We start from the raw sequence: 25,597 nt of genomic DNA on the forward strand, positions 1-25,597 counted from the left end.
CCCCCACAACCCATCCAAGACTTTTTCCTTTAAAACTCAGCCTTAGGCTTCTACAGTCCCTCTCACAAATGGTTGTGTCACTGTGACCCGGACTGCATGTCCAGAGTGCCTGGAGGACAACACTAGTAGGAGCGGCCGTATAATGGGCTTGTTTCAGAATGACACAGGAGGATAATCGTTGGCTTCTTTTTCAAGCTTCACCTCCGAGGTTGTTTTGTTCCTTTCCCCTGCTACTGCTGTTCCCTGATACACCAGGAGCGGTTTCCAGTCGTTCTGTGTGTTTGTGTTTGCTTGAATGATATGGTTAGGGGCTCAAAGGATGCATCGCTATGCTGTGTTTGGTGCGGTGAGATGCTATGTGTAATGTGTTACATTTTTTTTCCTATCCAAAGAGTGCTTTGCGGTGCTGCTGCTGGTTCTTTATTAGCTCTGAGCCAAATCTTCTCCTTAGAACATTTTGGCGCAAAAGTAAGGACTTGGATTGGGGGATGGGGTGGGGGGAGTAACACTTTTTTTGGGGGGGGTTAGTTGCTGTTTTTGTGGTCCTGGAGGCAGCAATTGCACTCTTGTCTGCTGCTGGGTTTTTTTTGTTTTTTAAAATTTAGGGTGCAATCCTACGCATGTTCAGACAGAAACAAGTCCTACAACTCCCAGCATTCCCATGCTGGTTGGGGAACGCTGAGAGGTGTTGGACTTGTTTCTGTCTAGACATGCACAGGACTATGTCCTTAAATGCAAGGCTCCAGGTTGCGGAGAGAAAGCGTTGCCCTCACTCTGATTTGGCTTCACAATGACACCAAGTGATAATGACATGTCAAGCCAAATCAGAGTGAGGGCAATGCTTCCTACCCTCTCTCTGGAGTCTTACAGGTAAACAGAATGGCACCCACTCACAGCCTGCTGCATAATTACCACTGGTGCTATGTTTGCCACATACTTTGCCCCTGCTTTCACCCTCCCTTTTCCAAAATGCCCCCCTAATGTTACACCCTGTAAACAAGATGGCAAAATTATCCAGGGCCAATAAGGGAGAGTGAGAACCTTTTCCTGCACTTTTAGATCAAATCATATAGGAAATCCAAGTTGAGAAAATAAGTGCCTGTCTCTCAGTTCCTTGCAATTAAAGCACAGTTCTCAGGACTGTTTGTGGGGCATGTCTGCAATTCACCTGGAAGACCCAGTTCCCTGTGTGGGATTTGATTCCCTGAATCATTTGGCCATCAGCCTGTTACCCCGAAAATCTCACCTACCTTTTGTCCCAGAATTCCAGGTAGCCCTGGAGCACCTCTCTCCCCCTGGGACCCTGGAATCCCTGGGTTGCCACGGATACCCTGGATACCTTGAGCCCCTGGAGGTCCTGGTGCCCCGGGCTCACCCTAGTGGGAAGAATCCATATTACAATCATAATGTGAGCAAACAGCTTTAGGATAAGAGACAGCTTCCTCTCTTTATAGCTTCCATCTTCCTCTTGTCTTCCTTAACAGGAGATAATAATCCACACTGCATGTTGCCTACGGACAACACCCCCTCCAAACAGAGCAGCCCTCTACCTGGGGCTAGTCTGTAGGTTCTGCATGAAGTGTTAGCAGGCACAGCCCAGAAATACATTAGACTGCAACAGAAGGACTTAGAAAGATGGTATCTGCACTGACCTTATGCCCGGGAGGTCCAGCTTGGCCAGCAGGGCCCCGGAAGCCAATGCCGGGCTCTCCCTTTAAAAACAGACAGAAGACAAGATAGGTGGATCCCTAGACCACAACATCACAAACAAGTTCATGCCACACCAAGAATCTGTGGCAACCGGCACCCCCAGAATTTGGTAGGATGCTGAGGATGTGCTACAACAGTCCTATTTCTGACCATACTATATAACTGGACCAGCAGGAGCCATAAAGGCAGTGATGGGCAATGTTGGAGGGTTCGGGGGGCCATTTTCACTCCCCTGATCACCCTGCAGGCCACACTCCATGGGGTGCCGTGCACTGTGCGGGATGCCCAGAAAACAGAAGTTAAAAAAAATCAGTGCTTTGCTGCTAAAATTTGGCAGCACACCATTACAGAGTTCTAAAACCATCAAATTTAATGAGAACAAGTGAATGTTGACATTTTTAGCAGTCTGTAGCACTAAAATGGCCCATTTACCCCCCACCGCTGAATTCAGACCCTGTGTGGCCCATTCCTGTACTAGGTCTTGAACCAGGAACCTTTAATCTGAGCCAGTGTGGTATAGTGGTGAGAGTGTAGGACTGGGAGTTGGGAGACCCAGGTTCTAGTCCCCACTTGGCCATGGAAGCTTACTGGGGGACTTTGGGCCAGTCGCTGACTCTCACCCTAACCTAACAGGGTTGTTGTGGGGACAAAATGGAGAGGAGGAGGATAATTACGCCAGTACTTTTCCAGCTGCACTGGCTGCCAGTCCATTTCCGGGCCCGATTCAAAGTGCTGGTGTTAACATTCAAAGCCCTTAACGGCTTGGGGCCAGGTTACCTGAAGGATCGCCTCCTCCCACATGTGCCTGCCCGGACCTTAAGGTCATCATCAGCGGCCCTTCTCCGTGAGCCCCTGCCAAAGGAAGCGAGGCGGGTGGCTACTAGGAGGAGCGCTTTTTCTGCTGTGGCACCCCGGCTGTGGAATGAGCTCCCTAGTGAGGTTCGCCTGGCGCCTACATTGTATTCCTTTCGGCGCCAGGTGAAGACCTTTTTATTTTCCCAGGCATTTTAGCATTTTAGCTTTCTAAATTTTTATCTTTGTTGTTTTAAATCTGTATTTTAAACTCTTGCACTGCTGCTAGGTTTTATTGTGGTTGTATTGTTATATTGTGGTTTTAATGTTCTGTATATTTTTAATTGTTTTATTGTGTGTTGTTTGGTTTTAATTTTTGTGAACCGCCCAGAGAGCTTCGGCTATTGGGCGGTATAGAAATGAAACAAACAAACAAACAAACAAACAAATAAATAAAGTAAACTGCCTTGGGTTCCTTGCAAGAGGAAAAAAGGCAGGATATAAATGTAATCAATCAATCAATCAATCAACCAATCAATCAATACAATCTTTGTTCTGTGGATACATGTAGCAAACCACCAATGCTACAGGTACCAGGATTCTCTGGGCTGGAATGTTCTGTTAGGCTCCAGGTTGACTCGACCTGCCCATTGGCTCTCCTGAGGGCCAAGCAGACATTGCTTTTCATTTTTACTCTAGAAAAAAAGGAAGGATCCTTGATCCAGACTGGTATCCTACCGTGACGGATAAGGGGCTTTAACCTTTCCCCTTCGCTACTGTCCCAATCCAGATCGGGAACCCAGCACCTGCAATTTCTATTGCAAAATAGTGATTCATAAAGCAACTGGATTTTACTTTAATACCGATCCATAAAGGAAATGATTTTTGACCCCAATTGTCTAACAACACCAACAATTACGAAGCTTCCCCTCGCCCACAAATTACGTTGCTGAAATTTTGTTCCTATACTTGTAGGAAATCCAGGAGTGGACTTCTGTGTGAAAGGACTTCTGAGCTTGGCTCTGGTACTCATCACAAATTCTTGGGCTGAGAATGATCCCAGAAGCACCCTGTCCCTTAATCCTTAGCATATGTCTGCCTGCCTGAGCCACCATTTTGCACCTGGCTCTCGTTGGTGGGCCACAGCTTTCTAGTAAAAAAACAAAGATCATGCAAGCCTGAGGTTTGCTCCTTCCTGAACTAAGAAAACCCCATCACACACAGAGAGAAACTGCAGTTCCTTGAAGTCATATATGCCATAAGTAAAAACTCTATGGAAATATTCCTAGTCGCTTCTACAGTCCATTATTATAATACCGATGACTCCTTAGCAAAAGACAGTAGTGACCTTCTCTTATAAAAATTGGCCACGTCGTCACATCAGTTGTGTCCCGGACCACCGTTCAGCCAATTATTTGCTGGAAATGTTTTTGCTTTCCTAGCATTTTTTGCTCTCCCAGCCAATTATCTGAGACAAAGGGATTCTTGTGATGTAATGGGCAAGAAGCACACCAAGGAATGAATTTACCTTCTGCTCGTAACCTTTCAGAATGGAGAATTACTGACTGAAATATTTATTAAGGTGCCAAAATGGCTCTGAATTAATGGCAGGCAAAAGTCCTATTTCACACCCCCATCACATGAGGGAAGAGAAGAAGGTCACATTCATGGACTCATCACCTGGCCACCCCACCTTCCACATGCTGGATAAGGAAGGTCTAAAGTGGGGAGCTTGCTCTGTGTGTAGATGCCCTGTGTGATTTAGAACCACGTATGGGGGTATGTGGCTCAACAACACTACAAGCGAGAAGGATCTTGGAATTGTTGTCCATCACAAGCTGAATATGAGCCAACAATGTGATGTGGCTGCAAAAAAGGCCAATGCTCTTTTGGGCTGCATTAATAGAAGCATAGCTTCCAAACCCCGGGAAGTACTAGTTCCCCTCTACTCACCACCGGTTAGGCCTCATCTGGAGTCCTGTGTCCAGTTCTGGACACCACACTTTAAGAAGGATGCAGACAAGCTGGGAAGGGTTCAGAGAAGGGCAACAAAAATGATTAGGGGACTGGAAACAAAGCCCTCTGAAGAGAGACTGAAAGAACTGGGCATGTTTAGCCTTGAGAAGAGAAGACTGAGGGGAGATATGATAGTGCTCTTCAAGTACTTGAAAGGTTGTCACAGATAGGAAGGCCAGGATTTCTTCTTGATCATCCCAGAGTGCAGGACACGGAATAATGGGCTCAAGTTACAGGAAACCAGATTCTGGCTGAAGATCAGGAAAAACTTCCTGTTAGAGCAATTCGACAATGGAACCCATTACCTAGGGAGGTGGTGGGCTCTCCCACACTGGAGGCATTCAAGACGAGGCTGGACAGCCATCTGTCAGGGATGCTTTAACTTGGATTCCTGCACTGAGCAGGGGGTTGGACTCAATGGCCTTGTAGGCCCCTTCCAACCCTACTATTCTATGATTCTATGATTCTATGAACTCACAGTTCTAAATCACACAGGCAGGCATTCCACTTCAGACCTTGTCCATCCAATGTGTACATCATGTCACCTGGTTCTGAGGCCCTGCATTACTCTGAGGAAGATTCAGATTCATATTTGTCTCAGGTCACCCCACTTCAGGGGGATCCCTCAGCACCCCTTCAGTATCGTCCCAGCCTGGTTCTGAGGATGACTCCTCTGCAGCGTCTCCTGTCCCTCAGCCATGCAGAAACAGACACTGGCCCTTTAAGAACCACAGTCATCATCCAGCAGGGGGTGGAGCCACTGAAAGCCCAGGCTCCAGCGCTGGTTGACCGCAGTCCTTTGCTGGGACAACAGCTCCTTATGGGAGAATAGTCCAGCTAGTGCTTCCTGCAGTGTGCTATCCAAGGTCCTGACGTGACCCACAACAGACAGGGAGCGCCATATTACAGTCCGCTTCCCCTGGGCTCACACCTCATCAGGACAGTGTGGACGGTGGAAGGGCTGGGCAGCAGTGACATGAAAAGAGGGCGTGGAGACACCAAGCTCATCTCCTTCTCCCAATCATGTGAGGACAAGAAGGACTGAATAGGCCCAAAGGTTCTCATGACTTGGTTCCTTATACCAGCCTTCCCCAACCTGGTGTCCTTCAGAACCTTTGGGCTACAATTCCCAGAATCCTTGAACAATGGTCATGCTGGCTGAGGCTGATGAGAGTTGAAGTCCAAAACACCTAGAGGGCATCATATTGGGGAAGGCTGAGGGGCACAAATCAAATCAATCGATCAGTCAATCAATGGAGATTTGGTTTCCAGTTTGTTCTGGGTGGCCTCTCAACCTGACCAAAGCAAAGCCATTCCTTTACCTTTTGACCAATTTCACCATCATCACCTCTGCTACCCTGATAGAAATAAAAACAGAAGTTACATCTTTAGTCTTCTTGATTCTCGGAAACTGGTCTGAAAAAAACAGCACAAGATGTCGTTTGTTGGCTCAGCTGAAATGGCAAATTATCAGTAGCCGCACACCAAGATCAAAGGGCGGGGAATACAGTGGGCAAGGGAAGGAGGAATAGACAACCGTGAGGCTCCTGTCTACTCACTCATGTAATAGCAAGCCATAATTTGGCTTTATGTGCAACTGTCACATTCCCTTGGCCGCCACCTTCCTCATGCACACACACAAGAAGAGAGGCTTCAGTCTCACGTCTTTAATTCACTATCAGCAGCTTCATTACAGATGCAAATCCCCGAAGACACTCAGACTACAAAGTAATAACAGCAGGGGATCCAAATGGGAGCTACGATGTTGGTAGCAGTTTGAACAGGGACTTGCTGCCTAGAATGACTTAGGGAGGGAAACCCCTCCCATCCAGTGATGCTTGCCTATGTCGACCCTCACGCATCGCCAACCGGGTCGACCGTCTGAGTGCCACCTCTAACTTTTCCCGCTTCGCTCTGCACCGCAGTGCATCCCTCAGGTCACGCCCAGCGCTCTCCTCCTCCTGGATTCTCACGGGGGGGGGGGCTTCAGACCCAGCCATCTGGGTGCTAGCCTCCTTAGAAGCACACCTATCCATATCTGAACTGGCTGGGGAAGATGCCTCCCCTGGTTCTGGCTGTTCCCCTTCTGAATCTGAACTGCTAACTATCTCCATATGCTCAGAATCAACCACACTTGGAACACTGCACAGTCCTGGTCACCACATCTCAAAAAGGACATCGTTGTGCTGGAAAAGGTGCAGAAAAAGGCCACCAACATTATCAGGGGACGGGTGCAACTTCCCTATAAGGAAAAGTTAGCACATTTGTGCTAACTTATACATAGGGTGGAGAAAGTCGATGGTGATACCTTTGTCTCCCTCTCTCATATAACCCTAGAACCGAGTGGGGTCATCTAATGAAGCTGAAGGTAGAAGACTGAGAACAGACAGAAGGAAGGACCTCTTCACATAGTGCATAGTTAAGCTATGGAACTTTCTGCCACCATTTGTGGTGACGGGCACTGACTGGGATGGCTGGAAGAAAGGACGAGACAAATTAATGGAGAGGGCTATCAATGGGTACTAGTCGTGATGGCTAAATACTTCCTCAGGATCAAAGGCAGCCTGCCTGCCTCTGAATCCCAGCTGCAGGGGAACAATAGCAGGAGAGGGTGATTTCAGTGGAGGCTGGTGGCTCCGATGTTGGCGGGGCAGTGCATCCGCTCCGGGTTTCATTCAGAACCAGCCAGAACTCTAAAGGAGCTATCCTTTTGCACTCTAAAGGAGCTATCCAAGGTTCAAACTCCTTTAGAGTTCTGATTGGTTCTGAATGAAACCTGGAGTGGATTTACCACCCCACTGACATTGGCGCCACTAGCCGCCACTGCGTGATTTCTCTCGTGCCCCACCTGTTGGCTTCTCAGAGGCATCTGGTTGGCCACTGTGGAAATGAGGCTAGCTAGGCCTTTGCTCTGATTCTGCAGGGAATCTTCCTGTGTTGTTATGCCCCCTTACGTCAGCCTTCCCCAACCTGGTACCCTCCCTGGTGCTTTGGACTATAAGTCCCAGCATGCCTGGCCGTTGGCCACACTGGCAGGGGCTGATGGGAGCTGTAGTCTAAAACACCGGGAGAGCAGCAGGTTAGGGAAGAGTGCATTGGGACCTGTGCATTTGCCTTCCTTGGGCTTCCTGAGGTCAAGTTGTCTGGGGAAAGTTACATGCCACTCTATGTAAGCTCTAGTTTTGACCTTCAACTGGAAAATCCATTGCTATTGTGACTGCTGTGCAGCACTGGCAGCACGGTCAAAGTCTTCTCTCTGCTGCTCACCTTCTCTCCAGCGTCTCCTGCCTCTCCTGATTCCCCCTGCAAGAAAAAAAGAAAAGAAAAGAAACACGGTGCCCCTCAGACAGAATCTCAGGCTTACTGCTTTTCATCAAATTGCAGCGCTGTGTACCTGATATTAGACAATCCAATTTCACGTAATCCCATGCAGACGTCACAACACAGTGGTCTTAGATTCCATCCTCCCCTTTGCTCCCCTTATCCAATTTGTCTCCAAGTCATGTCAGTTCTCCCTGTCCAACACTGTGAAAGCAGGCCCTATTCTTTTCTTTCCCCTTAGCTCAACTCCTGTCCACAACTGGTCATCCCCTACCATGACAACTGCGACTTTCATATCTCAGGTTTCCCCTTCTAACATCTCGGTCTCTTGCCACAGTCCAGAACTCTGCCTGCCAAAATCATTCATGTCTCTTATCGCTCAGACCTCCTCAAATCCCTGCCTTAGCTTCCCATGCCCTTCACCTCCAGCACAAACTCTTGCTGCCCCTTACATGTGGGTGTTACCCATTCTCCTGGAACCCCTACAAGGTTCCACCACTTTCCTGTCCTTCGGATCTGCCGAGACACATTTTTCTATGAAATTTTTGACCAAACCATTAGGCCTCATTCCCAACAGAAGCCGACATACATATAACTGTATTTGCTTACATCATCTCTTGTTACCTTTGGGTCTCTTTGGCCTCATCACCTCATTTTATTGTCTTCCTGTTTGTAGAAATTTAGACGGTAAGCACCTTGGGGACCTGTCTTGTTAGTGACCTGTCCTTTCTGCATATGTTCCTCCAGACTTCCCCAACTTGCTAGCTGTGTTGGACTGCAACTCCCATCATTCCCAGCTGGCTGGTATGCGGGGAGGTGCAGTCTAGCACTTCTGGAGGGCACCAGTTTGGAGAAGGCTGTGTTACTCTGTAAAGAGTCACAAACAGTGATGGAACCACCACCACCAAACACACAGGATCCTGTCTGAGATACATGACTGACACTCATAGAATTATAGAATCACAGAATAGTAGGGTTGGAAGGGGCCTATAAGACCATCGCGTCCAACACCCTGCTCAATGCGGGAATCCAAGTCAAAGCATCCCTGACAGATGGCTGTCCAGCTTCATCTTGAGTGCCTCCTACTATAACTCTGCAAAGCAGAAATAAAATCTTTCTGGGTTATGCCCACTGAGTCCCTAAATACTCCTTGTTGTTGTTGTTCAGTCGTTCAGTCGTGTCCGACTCTTCGTGACCCCATGGACCACAGCACGCCAGGCCTTCCTGTCCTGCGCTGTCTCCCGGAGTGTGCTCAAGTCCATATTCATTGCATTGGTGATGCTATCCAGCCATCTCATCCTCTGCCGTCCCCTTCTCCTTTTGCCTTCAATCTTTCCCAGCATCAGGATCTTTTCCAGGGAGTTTTCTCTTCACATTAGGTGGCCAAAATACATATTTGCTAAAGGCTGATGCAACTCGTGCAAGTCGGCTCAAAGGTACCTTTTCTCCTTTGCTGCCTTGGCTTCCAGAAGAACCCTTTTCTCCCTGCGAAGATGTAGAAAACCCCTCATCATTTAGTGAAATACAGATGGCTATAATCCTGTAACTAGCTCCTTTTGGGGAGCTGGACTGTATCAGCAGAGTCAGAGATGATTGCAGCTGAATTTTAGCATCCATAATGTTGGATAACAACTGCCTAATTCTAAAATAAGTCTACATTTCTCCAGCAATCAGAAGGCAAGGTTTAAAACTTCAAGGCAGCAGGATTTTATTTTTCCTGTTCGAAAGAGGTTGCAAATGAGAATGGTAGTGAGGTGAACTGAACTTGGATGTGGAGTTCACAAAATCTCAGTGAGGTTGAGCATCCCTAGTTCTCCCATCCCTTTTCCAGACTTATGTCTGGGTCACTACTGATGGGCGAGGGATGTCGCAGCATCCTTCACCAAGTCAGTTTCATCGGTTAGGGCCGTGATAGGTACCTGCTTTTCTCTTGGATACCCTCACTCTTCGAGAGGCAAGCCAAGCAGCCACAAGCTGGTTCCACAACCCTGTGTTCTCCTGCTGCAGGGACCTGTCCTCCTGTACAATGTAAAAGTTAGGACAACTTTTCCCAACCTGGTGCCCTCCAGATGTTTTGGACTTCAACTCTCTCCAGCCCCAGCCAGCATGGCCAATGGCCAGGCATGCTGGGAGTTGTAGTCCCAAACAACTGGAGGGCACCAGGTTGAGGAAAGCTGTCCTAGAGACAGGGAGGGGCCATGGCTCAGTGGTAGTGCACATGCTTTGCATGCAGAAGGTCTCAGGTTTGATCTCCGGCATCTCCAGGTAGGGCTGTGGGAGATCAATATATTGATAGGAAGCGAAGTTCGCTCTTGGCCTGTTACTGGCAGCTTATCAAGTCAGCTTGGCCTAGGAAAACAAGAACATGATGGGAATCATTCTTGCCCCATAAGGTTCATGCCCCAGACAGGTCTAAAGCATAGGTTAAAACCACAGAGAACAAGTTGGGAAATTCTTGTAGAACTATAGAGTAAAGAAGAGGTGTCAGAAAAGATGTAAGCAAGAAGGCATTACCCTAAGTTGAGGAGGGGCGTTTGAGGTGGCTAGACCACCCTACTGAAATGGTATGTTTAAAACAGTAGAGTTTCCATTTATGGCAATGGGCATAGGAGGTGGCAAAATACAATAGTGTAAAGCAAAGCAAAGTGCCAGAAGGTTCTGCCTTCATTCAAGATTTGGGGGTGGGGTGTCTCCTTTGGCTTCATTCAGAAGGTCTTTAAGGGGAGAGAGAGGCTTCACCAGTGAATACAGTAAGCTAATTCTATTATTTTCCTGTTTCTGTACTAAGGCTGGAAGATGCGTGAATGGTATTTTCTTTCTAAGAAAACAATTCTTCCCTGTTAGAAATAGTTGTCTATATGACTCAGTACTTCTAAATCTAATCCCAAGCCACGTTATCTCACAAGCAGAAAGAGCTTGCCACAAGTGACTCAGATAGTTTGATTCACTGGATAAATAGGTATATGTTATTCCCTTCAGGGCTGGAAAACCTCCTGCCTGGAACCTGGTAAAGCCACTGCCAGTCAGTGTTGACAATACTCCAAGATCTTTTTTTCTCTCCGCTGGTACAGAAGCTGCCCATGTTCCAAGTTAGGTGACAACATCCCCTTGAGAGGCATTCTGGGGGCACCTCTTTCAGACCATGTGAAAAATACAAAGCAGACTTAATCCTGAGTCGGTGCATCGGTGCACCCAGCCTTGTCATGTTTACTCTGGCTGATAGTGCTCTTCCAGGATCTCAGATGGAGCTGGGGTGGGGGGAAGGTCCTTCTTGGCACCTCCTACTTCATCCTTCTGCTGCAGATGCCAATGATGGAAACTGGGACTTTCAGCATGCAACGTATGTGCTCTGCTACCACAGCCCTCCCTTGAAAAAACAAAGGGTGGGATGTGGCTTCACTGGCACTCCTAAAAGTATTAGTATCCCAAGGTATTAGCTGGGGCCATGGTGCTGTCAGGCAGGGCCCCCTGCATCTGCTCTTGGCCATCAAGGAAGGCCTTGAGGATGCAAGCCAAGTCTTGGCCAGTTTTCTAGGGCCATCTGATTCTGGCATCCTACCAATTGGTAGGAGCAAGTTTAGTATGTAGCCCTTAAAAAGATGCAGCACTCTTCCCTTCTTGCATCTGTCTATGGTGCTTTGGCGCAAGGGAATTAAGACCACACGACTTGTATGTTTTTGTATCTACTGACAAAACATACAGACCTTTTGACCCTGGAAGAGCACGAGATCTCGATCCACTGTGTCTGATTCTTGCTTCTAAAGAGACAGAGCATGGTTCATGTTAATATCTTTTTTATTTTACATTTTCCACCTCGTCTCAAAAGGTGTTTAGTGCTGGAGCCCTTAGAGATTATTCAAACATGGAATCCTGGCATACGACGAGAGAGAACCAGCTTCTGTCCAGCTACTGCTCCCATAAGACCATGTGACCCTGAAACCATTGTATGACCTCTTGGGCAGGTAGCCAGGTGTCCTCTTCTACAGAGGACACTCCTCTGTTGAAAGGGCTGCCAGAAGGCTGTCCTCTGTTTTGGAGGTATCCTCTATTTGAAGGGCTCTCCAGTCCAAATCTGGTATAAAGATGAAGAACCGTAAGGAGGAAGAGTTGGGCCTTGAAGTGGCCCATCAACAGCACCTGGAGAGCAGACTGTGCAAGGCACAAAGGTCACCTGGTCACAGTCTTCCACACTGTGTTGAGATATACTGTATTTCTATTTAAATAATAATAATTATTATTTATAAATTCACATCTACACATATAAACTAGCATATGCAAATGTTATGCAAATCACTTCCCTTCTTTGTCCTTTTTTGGTGATGCATTTCCTCTTTTTTTGGTGATTCATAAATGGCCACCCTTCTTGAATGTCCAGGCCCTCTGAACCTGCTTCATCCGGTGCTGCTGAGGCATGAGGTTCTCATGGTCCAGGCACACACCAATGACATCGTGGTCAACATCAAGGCCAAGAGACCACTTGGTAGACCTAGAATGCTTGGAACAAGAGGGGACCTGCCTGTCTCTACTTTGTACCCCATTTGGGAATCCACTAGATCCACTTCTAATCTGTCTCCAAATTCTGGTGGGGTGGATTATTTTGCTGCATTCTCTTGAGATCTACTTGCACCCTGGTAAGAGCTGCTAATATTGCTCCCAAGAGGAATTCTGAGTTCTTTATTAGTACAATAGTTTACCTTAGTTCTCCTTGCTCTGTGAGGCCCGGGGTAAGCCTTGAAAATAAAAACAAAGAAAAAGCATGGATAGGGAGCAAAGAATTAGGGATCAAATTCTATGACAGGCATATAAGCCCAGTGAATACATGAAGTACAGAGGTGGGCAACTTGTTGCCTTCCACATTATTTGGCCACCAGCAAAATCAATTTGTTCATCCCTTCTTCATGGCAAGAACAGGAATGCCATCCCATCCTTTCATTTGCATAGAATCACAGAAGATAAGCATCTGTGCCCATAACTCAGTTTGCTACTCACCCTATTACTTGCATGGTATTCCACCAGGGGTCCCCTAATTCCCAGAGCACCAGGGGAGCGAACCTGCACAACGATGGAAATAAATAAATCACATGCTAAAATCAGGGCTTTCTGGCATGGGGGGGGGGTAGAAGGAGGGGGTCTTTACCATGAGGCTCTCTGCCGTTCTTCGAACTCTGACATTGCTTATTTCTTCAGGATCGACAAAGGCACCAACATTTTCCTGCATGAAAGAAGGCAGCTTCAGTTAAAACAGGCCTGCAGAAAGGCTCCCTGAAAAGCTGAAATGTTTGAAAAATGCTGCTTTGTAATAAGCCCAGAATTTGAGTGCGAATGAAGGTAAGGGCAGTGACTAGATCACAGGCAGAAAAATAGTGCTCCTTATAACAGGAATCTCCAATGCAGTGCCCAAATTATTATTATTATTATTATTATTATTATTATTAATTTCATTTTGTAATATACGAACAAGGTTTCATATGAAATGCATACAACTTTCTAACAATTATACATAAGCTTCAACAAAACTGGAGCAAATATCCAAATAAGTATCCATTTGAAGGTGGCATCTAGATGCCACCTGTTCAAATATGGAAAGCATTGTAAGGGCCTCATTCCATTGCATTATAGGAGCTGAGTGATTATCCTTCCAATGTTGTAATATCAGTCTTTTAGCTGTCAAAAGGGCACTGAGAATCCATTTAGGCTGACCATTTGTTAATTTCCATGAAGCAGATAAATAATTTAAAAGAGCGTGTATATCAGTGAAGATTAAACACTGTTCCAGCACAAAATTCATCTGTGTAATAACCTCCCCCCCCCAAAGAAGCAACTACCAGACATTGCCAAAACATTTGTTTGAAAGAAGCACTAGCTGTATTGCACCACCAGCAATTAGTTGAATTGGACAGTCCCTTGCTAAGGACATGTTGCGTTGTCCAGTAGACATGAACAGTTGTGCTGAATAAGACACAGCCTGAGATCCGTGGATACAAAAGGTAGATGCCACAGCGGCGATCCACTGATTAGGCATTTTGTGGGGGCGCCCACAGCAGTTCTTCCCAAATGTGCCCACGGCTCCAAAAAGGTTGGGGCCCCCTGCCTTATAACAACAACATCATCTAGGCACATGGCATTTTACAAAGTGCAAGAAGCCAGGTCCCTGCCCTGAGGGGACTGCAATCTCTAATTCAACACAGGGAAGAAAACAAAGGAAGGAGAGGGAAACAGAGACAGGGGTAAACATGGGAAGAATGTGCATTTGGTGCAGTTGCACATACTTAGGCTCCATTCCTGCAGGCCCTCTTTCGGTCTGAGGGCCAAATCAATTTTGGAGAAATTCTGGGCGGGGCAAAAGGCAAGAGGGGTTCCTTCAAATCCCTCCTTAGGACTCACTTTCTCCTTGATGCCTTTTGACACAACCCCTTGAGCTCCCATGCCCTACTATAGGGCTGTTGAACCTCAGGCCCACTGGCCAAATGCGGCCTTCTAGGACCTAAGAACAGACAGGAACCCAGTGTAGAGGTTTAAGAAGGGGAAATCACATAGTCCAAACAATGAGGAAGGTGAATGATTTTGGCTGGATACAGGTTAAGAGACCAAGGTGAGACCATGAAAGACTGGAGAGGATAAGGTGTCACATTCCTTCGTCCTCCCCTTCGCAATCAACACACTCCAGGATACCAGGCTTCAGGCTCACTACTTTATTAGTTACTGACCAGGTTCCTTACAAATGCAAATTCTAGGAAGCTCTCAGGCTACAAAGAAAACAGCTACTCCACACAATTACGAATATCAGTCGAGGAGCCAAAGTGGAAATTAGAGAAGTTGCCAGCAGTCTGAACAAGAACTTCTCAATTAGACTTGCTTCAGAGGGATGCCCCTGCCTTACAGTGGCTCCCTCCTATGTTGGCTTTCACGCAACCTGGTGGAGTGTCTGAGCTCCGCCTCTAACTTTTCCCACTTCACCCTGCAATGGATCCTAGCATCCCTCAAGTCACGCCCCTCACTCTCCTCCTCCTCCAAAACCTGGGTTCTCATGGAGGAGGAAAGGGGGGGTGTCTTTCAGGCCGAGCCATCTGTGTGCCAAGGTCTTTGGAAGAAGGTCTTGCCATATCTGAGCTCCCTAGGAAGGGAGCTTCCCCCTGTTCTGGCTGTTCCCATGCTGAATCTGAGCTGCTAGATATCTCCACATGCTCAGATTCATTCCTGACAGAAGGATGCAGTAGTCAAGGTGAGAAATAACCTGGAAATGATAAATAAATATTTACATAGCCTATCACGGCTCAATACAGGGACACAAATGGCAGCAGCTACAACAGCTGCCATTTGCGTCCCTGCAGGGCTGCCCAACGGCCGGATGTCTGGCTGCGGGCAGCTGGAGCCGGCCGGCGGCTCCACGGCTTGGACGCAGAGCGGAGCCGGCCAGGCAGGATTCCGGGGGGAGGGATGGAGTGCCTCTCCCCCTGTCAAGGATTCTGGGGGAAGGGACGGAGCACATCCCCCCCACCGTGGATCCCCCACTGCGGAGCCAGGTAAGGGATTCGTACATCCCTAGTCATCAGTGCTGCATTCCAGATGGAGATTTGTGGATCAATGGGGGGACATGATTTGGAAAACATTAAAAGTGTTAAGTGAAAGAGAGAAAGGGAGAAAGAGGAAGTGCAGAGGTGGAGAAGAGCTAGGTGACCTGCAGAGTGGAACAGAAGTTGTATCATCAACTGAGGATGCAAAACTCTGGAAAGTGCAGAGCAGCTTAGACACAGGGACTCTGTGAAGCAGGGAGAGGTTTTGCCACCCTAAGCAGCTGAACCACATAATCTCAAGAATTTTTTTCTTTAAAAAAGTAATTATCACAATTGTGAAAATACAAAATTGTGTTCATACATTAACGTGCAATTGCTCTGGCTGCAAAGATGAAACAAGTATTCCTCTGTCTTTCCAGCAGGGAACAGGAACTGACTAATTAAGAGTAATTCAGGACTACCACAGCCATGCTGACTGAACAGGAAGCAACTATTTAGAAACTTTAAAAGAAAGGGACAAGGAGGAAACTACTAATTATAGGAGCAATAGCATTGAAAAGCCTCAGTTTTGCTTTGCTAGCCCACAGTGGATAGGTTTGTACTGCAGTTGTGCTTCAAGTGATGGTGGTGGTGGATTAATCATTACATATCAGGGCTGAAGAAAGATATAAAGACAACACAGAATACAATGGTTTGGCAATGGCATTGTCTGGATTCTCCATAAAAACTGAGTGAAAAAAGGATGCCCATTCCAGACTAAAGAAGCATAGAAGCAGCTTTATACTGAGTCAAACCATGTCCTGTTCTGGGAGTGATTCTTCAAAGTCTCAGACTTAAGCAGAGAGTAGAAATAAATGGTAAATTCGCCCAATCGAGGGATGTGCTCAGTGGGGCCCCACAAGGATCTGCATTGGGACCAATGCTTTTTAACTTGTTCATAAATGATCTGGAATTAGGAGCGAGCAGTGAAGTGGCCAAGCTTGCTGATGACACCAAATTATTTAGGGTGGTTAAAACAAAAAAGGATTCTGAGGCACTCCAATAGGATATCTCCATACTGGGAGAATGGGCATCCAAATGGCAAATGCAGTTCAATGTAAACAAGTGTAAGGTGATCTACATTGTGGCCAAAAAAATCCCAACTTCAAGTATAAATTGATGGGAGTTGGAAAAAGCACAGAAAAGGACAACTAAAATGATCAAGGGACTGGAGCAACTCTCCTATGAGGAAAAGTTACAACATCTGGGACTGTTTAGTAAGGGGAGACATTGCCTTTGATAGAGGTGTACTAAATGATGCATGGTGCGGAGAAAGTGGATAGGGAGGGAGGCATTTATCTCCCTCTCTCATAATACTAGAACCCAATGGGGTCACCCCATGAAGCTGATTGGTGGGAGATCCAGGACAGAGAAAAGGGAGGACTTCTTCACACAGTGCAGAGTTACACTATGGAATTTGCTTCCACAAGAGGACCACCAATTTGGATGGCTTGGGGGGGGGGGTTAAATATGCATACATGACTTTGTGTATATCCATAGCAATGAATACATATGAAATTCATATATCTGGATAGTTTTATAGGAGGCTCATCCATGGCTATTAGTTCTGATGGCTATATGCTGTCTCCAGTACCAGAAGCTGTATGCCTATGTGCACCACTTGTGGGGAACATGAGTGCAATTGCATCCTTCCAGCCATGTCCTACTTGTGGACTTCCCACAGGCAGCTGGTCGGCCACTGTGTGAACAGAATGCTGGACTAGATAAGCCTTTGATCTGATCCAGCAGGGCTCTTCTTGTGTTCAGAGTATTTTCCAGCCCTACTTCCTGAGATCTTTTAAATGGAAGTTCTGGGGACTTGAAACTGGAGCCTTCTGCATGCAAAGCACGTGTTCTAGCGTAACAAGCAACATCTCCTCCCCTTGTAATCAGGAGTGATGTGCCTTGTATTGGTGCAGATGCTGAACTCAAAAACCCGATCAAGAGAAGTTCATCCAGTAGAAGGGATCACCCAGCCCCCCCTCTCTCCCCCCCTCTCTTGTATTGTAGTTATTATTATGGACTGTTATTAAAATCTGTGCTGAACTATTTTTTATAGCACCAGGATTTAATTAAAAATGGTTGTTAATTAAAGTATGCTACCTGGCTCTAATTCCCCTCTTTTAGCACATTGCCCACTAATGGCCATGCAGTTATTTAAACTGCTTCAAAACTGCAAACAGAGAAGGGGGTTGGAGGGAGGGAATTCAGGTATTTTTCAGTCAGTTCAGATCTAGCGTTCCCACTTGGAGACAAGAGGACTTTAAAATATTTGATAGCAGGTGAGGGAGTCATTGAAAAGGAGATATTAAATTGTGCCTTGGACTTTTGAAGTGTTCTCTCCGGACATCAGAACAAAAACAGCCCTTTTATACAGCCGCTGGAAAAATTAACTGGTGGTGGTGGAGGACGGGGAAACTGAAACTCTGCTGAAGGGATATTCTGTCCTGTCCTGGCTAGCGAAGAACTTAGCAAGGTGTGGAAGGAAGCATCAAAGAGCAGAGGGTGACAAACAGGCAGCATCAGGATATGGTCACAAGGAGGAGAGAGCACGTCTCACTGCCACACCCGGTGTGTGCGTGTTTTAACACATGCTTGCCAGGTTGGCTATAAAGAGGCGAAGGGTCTACTGTTATCTAGGGGTGTATGGACTGTGTAAAATCCACTCTGTCTGTGTTTCATGGATTGCCAGGTGCCTTTTGTTCCATCGTCCACCCACAGGCGGGTGCGGATGATTTTTTTCATCATGCAGAAAAATCCGCAGATAATTACTTAAGTATTTACATTAAGTATTTACACAATTTACCTCAGTACGTAACATTTAGCATATTGTCCCCAGTTCCATTCAACATTTCCTCAGCAGAAACGTATGTATTTTCTAGGGATGTACGAAAGTGACTTACCTTTCGCGGATTATGTTGATGGTGGGGGGGGAGGAGCTCCGTTCCTCCCCCCGGAATCCTCGAACGGCCGGCTGTGCTTCGCGGCAGCTCCGTGGAGCAGCCGTCCCGTCCCGTCCCAGCCAGGCCAGAGCCGTCCGCAGCTGGATTTCCGGCCGCGGAGGGCTCTGGGTAAAAAACAAACAAACAACAAACAAACAAACAACCGCGTACGCAAATGGCGGCGGCTATGGCCGCCGCCATTTGCGTTCCTTCTTTTGGGCCATCTTAATCTACGTAAATATTTACGTAGACTATGATGGCGAAAATAAAGGGGAACGCAAATAGCATAGCGGGTGCTATTTGCGTCCCTTTTTCATTCATCGTTTTAGCCTACGTAAATCTTTACGTAGGCTAAACGGCGAATCAAAAGGGGACACAAATAGTGCCCGCTACGCTATTTGTGTTCCCCTTTATTTTCGCCATCATAGTGTACGTAAATATTTACGTAGATTAAGAAGGTAAAAAGAAGGAACGTAAATGGCAGCGGCCGTAGCCGCTGCCATTTGCATACGTGTTTGTTTGTTTTTAAACCCACCCAACCATGATAGGCTATGTAAATCTTTACGTAGCCTATCACTTCTTTTTCTTTCTTTTTTTTTTTTACACACAAGCCTGGAAATGGCGGTGGCGGCAGCCAGTCGGAAGACCAGCCGCCGCCGCCGCTGGAGCTGCCGCCACCCGGAAGATCCGCCCCAGGTGAGTCTCATCCCAGGGTGGATCCGTGGGGGGGCGGGGGGGTAGCAGGCCATTCCGCCATGGAGTTCGGGGGGCTGAATGCACTGGCATTCGGCCTCACCGAGATCCGTGGTGGAATTCTCTGACATCCCTAGTATTTTCCTATGAATATATATGTGTACGTTTTGGGAAAGTAAAAAAAAAAATCATCTGAAAGTCCATGGACTCCACAAGGCCTGAGGGGGTCGCTCTGCAGCAGGTTCTGCAGGTCGGATTCTTAGAAATCTGAGCTCATTTTAGTCCGTCTTGAATTTCTCCAGCATCCCTGCTCTTATCACTAAACGGAGCACAGGGGAGGACAGCAAAGCCTCCCCTCCCCCTTTTACCTCCCCACACTCCACCGATTTAATTTCCACTCCCAGCCACCCCATCCCAGCCTGATTCCGTTACTGGAAGTGAACCAGATGTGGAAGCGTCTTCAGGCAAGGGAGGCAAGGGAGGCAAGGGAGGGATGGGGCAGGTGTCACCCTCCCCGCTCTCAATTTAGTGATAAATATACGCCTCCCCCCACTCTTTATTTTCAAGCAGGTGAGCATGTGATCAGCAGCCCACCCATCCCGCTGATTTGTCCCTCAGATAGCACACAGAGCAAGTTACAGACAACCTGCAGCTTGTCAAACGCAGGACCTGGGACAGCTCCCAAGGACAACAGGATTTAGTTATTTATTTAGAGCGTTTCTGTCCCGCTCTTCAGCTGAGCACCTTATCACGACAAGGCAGTCCCTGCCCACAGGCTTAAGACTGAAACAATATGGCACAAACGGAAGAAGGGATGAGGAGGGGAGAGGCACAAAAGCAAACTCAGGCACCAATTTTTAACGTTGACTAGTAGTCCTTGCAATGAACCAGCTAGTTTTCCACCTGCAGAGAGAATTTGTCACAGTGAGTTGTGCACAGCACAACCTAGAGCCAATGGCTGCGCTGGCTGGGGCTGATGGGAGTTGTAGTCTGACAACGCTGGAGGGCGCCAAGGTGGAGAAAGCTGGTTGTAGAGCGTGGTGATGCCGCATCAGCATCACGTCGCCCCCCCAGTGATGAAGTGGGCACAGGTCTGTGGCATCCTGCACAAAACCAAACCAACCTGAGTCCTAGTCATGGGCCCCATCTCGGAACTCCTCCCCTTCACCATAAAGCACATCCCCGAACTGGCTACCGCCAAAGGTGCCACTGATCAATGGTCCATGCCGTTTCCCTTGACTCCTGACAAGCGCTGCCCACCGACAAACCGCTGGGCAGCACTGACCAAGTCTGCAAATGTAATTCCTCCCAGAAAAGACAACCCGGCCTGAATCTGAGTGCTGAGTGTGTGTTGGCTACCCTCTGGTGGAAGCTGAAATCTTAGCTGTGGAAGAGTTGGTTTTATTCCTGCAACGTAGGGCTGGGCAACATCTCACCTGTGGGGGCCACATGTGGTTCCTCTGGGGGAGTTTTGTGGCCCTCACTAGGTCCCCTGCCTCGGTGGCACAGTCCCCACTGCTGCCATGCTTCCAGATTCCCAGTGATTCTGCTGGGAAAGAAGGTGGGGGGGGTGTTTTAATTTCCCAGGAGAACTTCCCTCCACATTAGCCCATCAAACAGCTGCCATTTCCATGATGGCTGCAGCAAGGAGGGAGGGGTGTGGCCCCCGGAGGGTTTGGGGGGGAGCAATGCACCCCCCCCAACCTTCTGAAGTTGCACACCCCTGCTGTAAAGTATACTATGGATGTCAGGTTGGAAATGTTTTGAGTGCTGCATGGATTTTATGAGCAAAATAGTGGAAACAGAGGCAGTTACCAACAGCAGAAACCTGGACACAGCACACCATCCTTACGAACAACTCCATTTTCTTCGAATGCCCACAGAAAGGGGAAAGAAATTTAAAGAGGTGGGTGACCAGGATGGCAAGGGGTCTGGAAACCAGACCCTATGGAGAATGGTTGAAAGAGCTGGGTGTGTTTAGCCTGCATAATAGAAGATTAAGGTGAGACATGATAGTAGTCCTCAAATATCTGAAAGGCTGTCATGCAGAAGATGGAGCAGAGTTGGACTCTGTTGCTCCAGAGCGTAGGAGTAGAACCAGTGGATGGAAACTGCAGGGAAACAGATTTTGGCTTAACATTAGGGAAGAACTTCCTAATTTATGCTTCTAAAAATGATCCACTTTAACAGACGTGGTGACCTTTTGTGTTGTTCTGGAACAGGACAGAAACAGAGGAAAATGCTGGGTGAGACATACTGGCCCTGGTAGAAGCCCTGTTCATAGGAATGTGATCTGAAGGATTGTTTTCTCCTGCTTTGTACATTTTATGTAAACCTGCTTTAAGCCCTTTATTATTTTAATGTTTAGTTTGGCTTGATGATTTTCACGGTTGCAAGCTGTTCTGTAGATAAGATGTGCAGAGGTACTCCAAAATACCTTCCACAGAAACTGTAGCACAAAAAGAAACCCCAAGTTGCCTTCCTGGAATTTCCTTCCCTTACTTACTCGATTGGCTTCTTTCTCCCTTTTTTGTCCCTTGCGCCTTTTCTTCAAAGGTTCCACCAGTTCTTTGGATGCATGCTCAGAGGAACTGTATTTTGCCTCCAGCTTAAAACTGGTGGGCATCTACAGAGATGGAAGCAATGAAATTACCACAAAGAAGCAGCACCGAGGAAACCTAACCCTGACCTTAGAAGACTAGCATAAAGCCCATGTTGCATTGGGCGCTAGCAGTCTGAGGGCAAAACATACTGTTCCTTGACTCCCGCTGTGTCTGCCATCCGGAAGCAGTATGGAGGTTACTTTCCTTCAACACAACTGAGGACTTTTGGTCCTCGCTTCCTCACACCCTCCACCGCTGAATGATATTCGCTTCTTCCCCTCAGGCCTCAAGCCCAGCTCCTTCCCTCTTGTCTTCCCTCACATTTTAAAACCTGGATTTTCCTAGGGCTGCTTCTTTTCCTCCTTCGCTGTCAGTGTTTGGCACTGCCTCCACCACCATCCCTGCTGCCAATATGGCTGCTCTGAGAGCAGGCCTGACTTGCGAAGCCCAAGGCCCTCCCTTTGTCCCTGCCCTTGTGTTTTCCTCCCTGTGCACCTGCATGGTGCAGAGTGATGTGGGACCTGTAGTTCCCCGACCGCCTCAGGCTCCTGGACAGGGTGTGGCTGGAAACATACTGTTTGGCTATTAGAGCTTGAGCTTTGAACTTTTTCAAACCATGGATGAAGGCTCATGCAGCACAAAAGAGAGAACAGCTCCAATAGCACCCAATAATACTCTTCAGAAACACATAGGAAGAAAGCCAGACTATAAAGCACATGGTCTTCGATATCTATACACTAATGCCCAGAGTATGGGAAACAAACAGAATGAACTTGAACTCTTAATACAGGAGGGAAATTATGACTTGATAGCTGTAACTGAAACTTGGTGGGTTGACTGTCATGACTGGAATGAGCAATTGAAGGATATAACTTGTTCAAAAAGAACAGGAGGAACAGAAAGGGAGGTGGGGTTGCACTGCATGTGAAAAATACATATCTCTGCACAGAAATACAGGAGGATGAGCTTGGTAGCCCCATCGAGAGCATCTGGTTTAAAATAAATGGAGCAAAGAATAAAAAGAACCCGGTGGCTGGAGTCTACTACCAGCCACCTGATCAAGGACAAGATGAGGATGAAACTTTTGAAAAGCAAACTGCCAATGTTTCAAGGAAGCATGATGTAGTAGTAATGGGGGACTAGAGGATCGGCTATCCTTGGCTTGATCCTAACCAACAGAGATGACTTAGTGGATCAAGTAGCAGTTATGGGAATTCTGGGGGAGAGAACATGAAGAGTTCTTGGACAGAACAGTGGAACTACAGCAGCAAAGTGAAGAACAGAAGCTTGAAGAGCAACAGCAAGTTGAGGCAGAAGTGGGAAATGCTGAGGTAAGGAAAAATGCAGTAGAGGATACTGGAAAAGGGTGACAGGAGCAGAAGAAGTAGAAGACACTCAGCACCAGTGGAAGCAGTGGAGCTATGGAACCGTTTCCAGGTACTTCAGGATGAGACTGGAGGATTGCCTGCAGAGGAAGAATTACAGGGGAATCTGCATGAAAGTGAGCAAGAGGCTGAAGGTCAGTCAAGCCAAGGTGATGAAACCAAGGCCTACAACAAGAAGGAGAGAAGAGTAGTAGTAGTGGGAGACTCCTTGCTGCGTGGGATCAAAATCCAAGTATGATGCGAAGACCCATGAACTTGCCAGGTATGCTGCCTCTCGGGGGGACAGATTAGAGACGTGACTGAAGGGTTGCCTGCACTCATAAAGCCCACTAACAGGTATCCCTTCCTTCTCATCCATGTGGGAACAAATGATACTGCCAAGAGGGGCTATGAAGAAATCATGTCAGACTTTGGAGCTTTGGGAAGGAAACTCAAGAACTTCGGGGCCCAGATAGTTTTCTCAGCCATCCTTCTAATAGTTAGAAGAGGGATAGAAAGGGAAAGAAAAATACTCTGGGTGAATGACTGACTAGGAAGGTGGTGCCAGCGCGAGAGATTTGGATGCTGGGACCACGGGCTATACTTCCTGGAAGATGGACTGTTGGCAAGGGATGGGTTGCACCTCACAAGGGCTGGGAAGAATGTGTTTGGCCACAGCACGAAGAACTTCATCAGGAGGGCTTTAAACTGAATCCTATGGAGAAGGGAGGCGTAAAGTTGGGGGTAACAATGGACGTAGGCTCATGCACTGCAATGGAGAGAACAGCTCTAATAGCGCCCAATAATAGTCTTCACAAACATGTAGGAAGAAAGCCAGACCATGAAGCACATGGTCTTTGATGTCTATACACTAATGCCCAGAGTATGGGAAACAAACAGAATGAACTTGAACTCTTAATATAGGAGGGAGATTATGACTTGTTAGGTGTAACTGAGACTTGATGGGATGACTCTCATGACTGGAATACAGCAACTGAAGGATACAACTTGTTCAAAAAGAACAGGAGGAACAGAAAGGGAGGTGGGGTTGCACTGTATGTGAAAAATACATATCTCTGCACAGAAATATAGGAGGATGAGCTTGGTAGCCCCATTGAGAGCATCTGGCTTAAAATAAATGGAGGAAAAAATAAAAGGAACATGGTGGTCAGAATCTACTACTGGCCACCCAGTCAAGGAGAAGATGAGGATGAAACTTTGAAAAGCAAATAGCCAGTGTTTCAAGGAAGCATGATGTAGTAGTAATGGGGGACTTCAATTTCCCCAATATTTGTTGGGAGACAAATTCTGCAAAACATGGACCCTCCAGGAAATTGCTGACTTGTGTGGCGGATAACTTCCTCCTACAGAAAGTAGAGGAAGGAACTAGAGGATCGGCTATCCTTGATTTGATCCTAACCAAGAGAGATGACTTAGTGGATAAAGTAGCCATTACAGGTACTCTGGGGGAAAGTGACCATCTTGTACTTGAGTTCTTGGTTCTAAAGGAAGCAAAAGCCGAGTGTAGCCAAACGTGTACCCTGGATTTTAGGAAAGTTGATTTTAATAAACTTAGAACAATGATAAGTAAAGTCCCATGGCAAGCAACTCTAATGAGAAGAGTCCAAGATGGGTGGGAGTTTTTAAAGAGGAAATTCTCAAGGCACAATTACAAACCATTCCAACAAGAAAAAAAGGTGGAAGACAACAGAACAAGCCAATGTGGCTTCACAAAAAGGTTAGAGATGACCTGAAAACAAAAAAGGACACATATAGGAAGTAGAAGAAAGGCCAAGCAACAAAGGAAGAGTACAGGCAGGTAGCACAGAATTGCAGGGATGGCGTCAGGAAGGCTAAAGCTGAGAACGAGCTGAGGTTAGCGAGGGATGCTAAATGCAACAAAAAGGCTTTCTTCAGCTATGTGCATAGTAAAAGACAGAGGAAAGAAATGGTGGTTCAGCTATTAAATAAGGATGGCAAAATGATAACAGATGACAAGGAAAAGGCAGAGGTGCTCAATTCCTACTTTGGCTCAGTCTTCTCCCAAAATAAGGTCTATGACCCCCCTGGCAAAGGCAAAGTAGAGGCTGAAGGAGCAGGATTGCAGCTTGAGATCAATAGGCATATGGTCAAGGAACACTTAATTACTTGGAATGAGTTCAAATCTCCAGGGCCAGATGAATTGCATCCTAGAGTAATAAAGGATTTGGCAGAAGAACTTTCAGAACCACTGTCTATTCTCTTTGAGAAATCATGGAGGACGGGTGAAGTGCCAGATGACTGGAGGAGGGCTAATGTTATCCCTATCTTCAAAAAGGGTAAAAAGGAGGAACCTGGGAACTACCGACCAGTCAGTCTGACATCAATCCCTGGGAAAATTCTGGAGCAGATGATAAAGCAATCCATCTGGAAGCACCTTGAAAACAATGCAGTGATTACTTGAAGCCAACATGGATTTGTCAAGAACAAATCCTGCCAGATGAATCTGATCTCATTTTTTGATCAGGTCACCTCTCTTGTGGACTGTGGGAATGCTGTGGACATCATATATCTTCTCAAACAGGGGAGAGGTAACGAGTGGGGTACCGCAAGGCTCAGTCCTG

At 47.0% G+C, this 25,597-nt stretch overlaps 1 protein-coding gene across 1 annotated transcript in view; it reads right to left on the reverse strand.

The window, feature by feature from the left end:
* Positions 1–25,597, reverse strand: part of LOC146339305 (uncharacterized) — a 235,057-nt gene that overhangs the window by 83,486 nt on the left and 125,974 nt on the right. The window contains 10 exon segments of the mRNA XM_084811682.1: positions 1,251–1,376; positions 1,653–1,712; positions 5,841–5,876; positions 7,786–7,821; positions 9,280–9,324; positions 11,544–11,597; positions 12,534–12,569; positions 12,829–12,891; positions 12,977–13,051; positions 21,534–21,653. Coding sequence (XP_084667808.1) covers positions 1,251–1,376; positions 1,653–1,712; positions 5,841–5,876; positions 7,786–7,821; positions 9,280–9,324; positions 11,544–11,597; positions 12,534–12,569; positions 12,829–12,891; positions 12,977–13,051; positions 21,534–21,653 — 651 coding nt within the window.

The sequence above is a fragment of the Heloderma suspectum genome, chromosome 7 (assembly GCF_057233095.1).
Source record: "Heloderma suspectum isolate Gila_16-S chromosome 7, 16-S_ref, whole genome shotgun sequence".
Lineage (NCBI taxonomy): Eukaryota > Metazoa > Chordata > Lepidosauria > Squamata > Helodermatidae > Heloderma > Heloderma suspectum.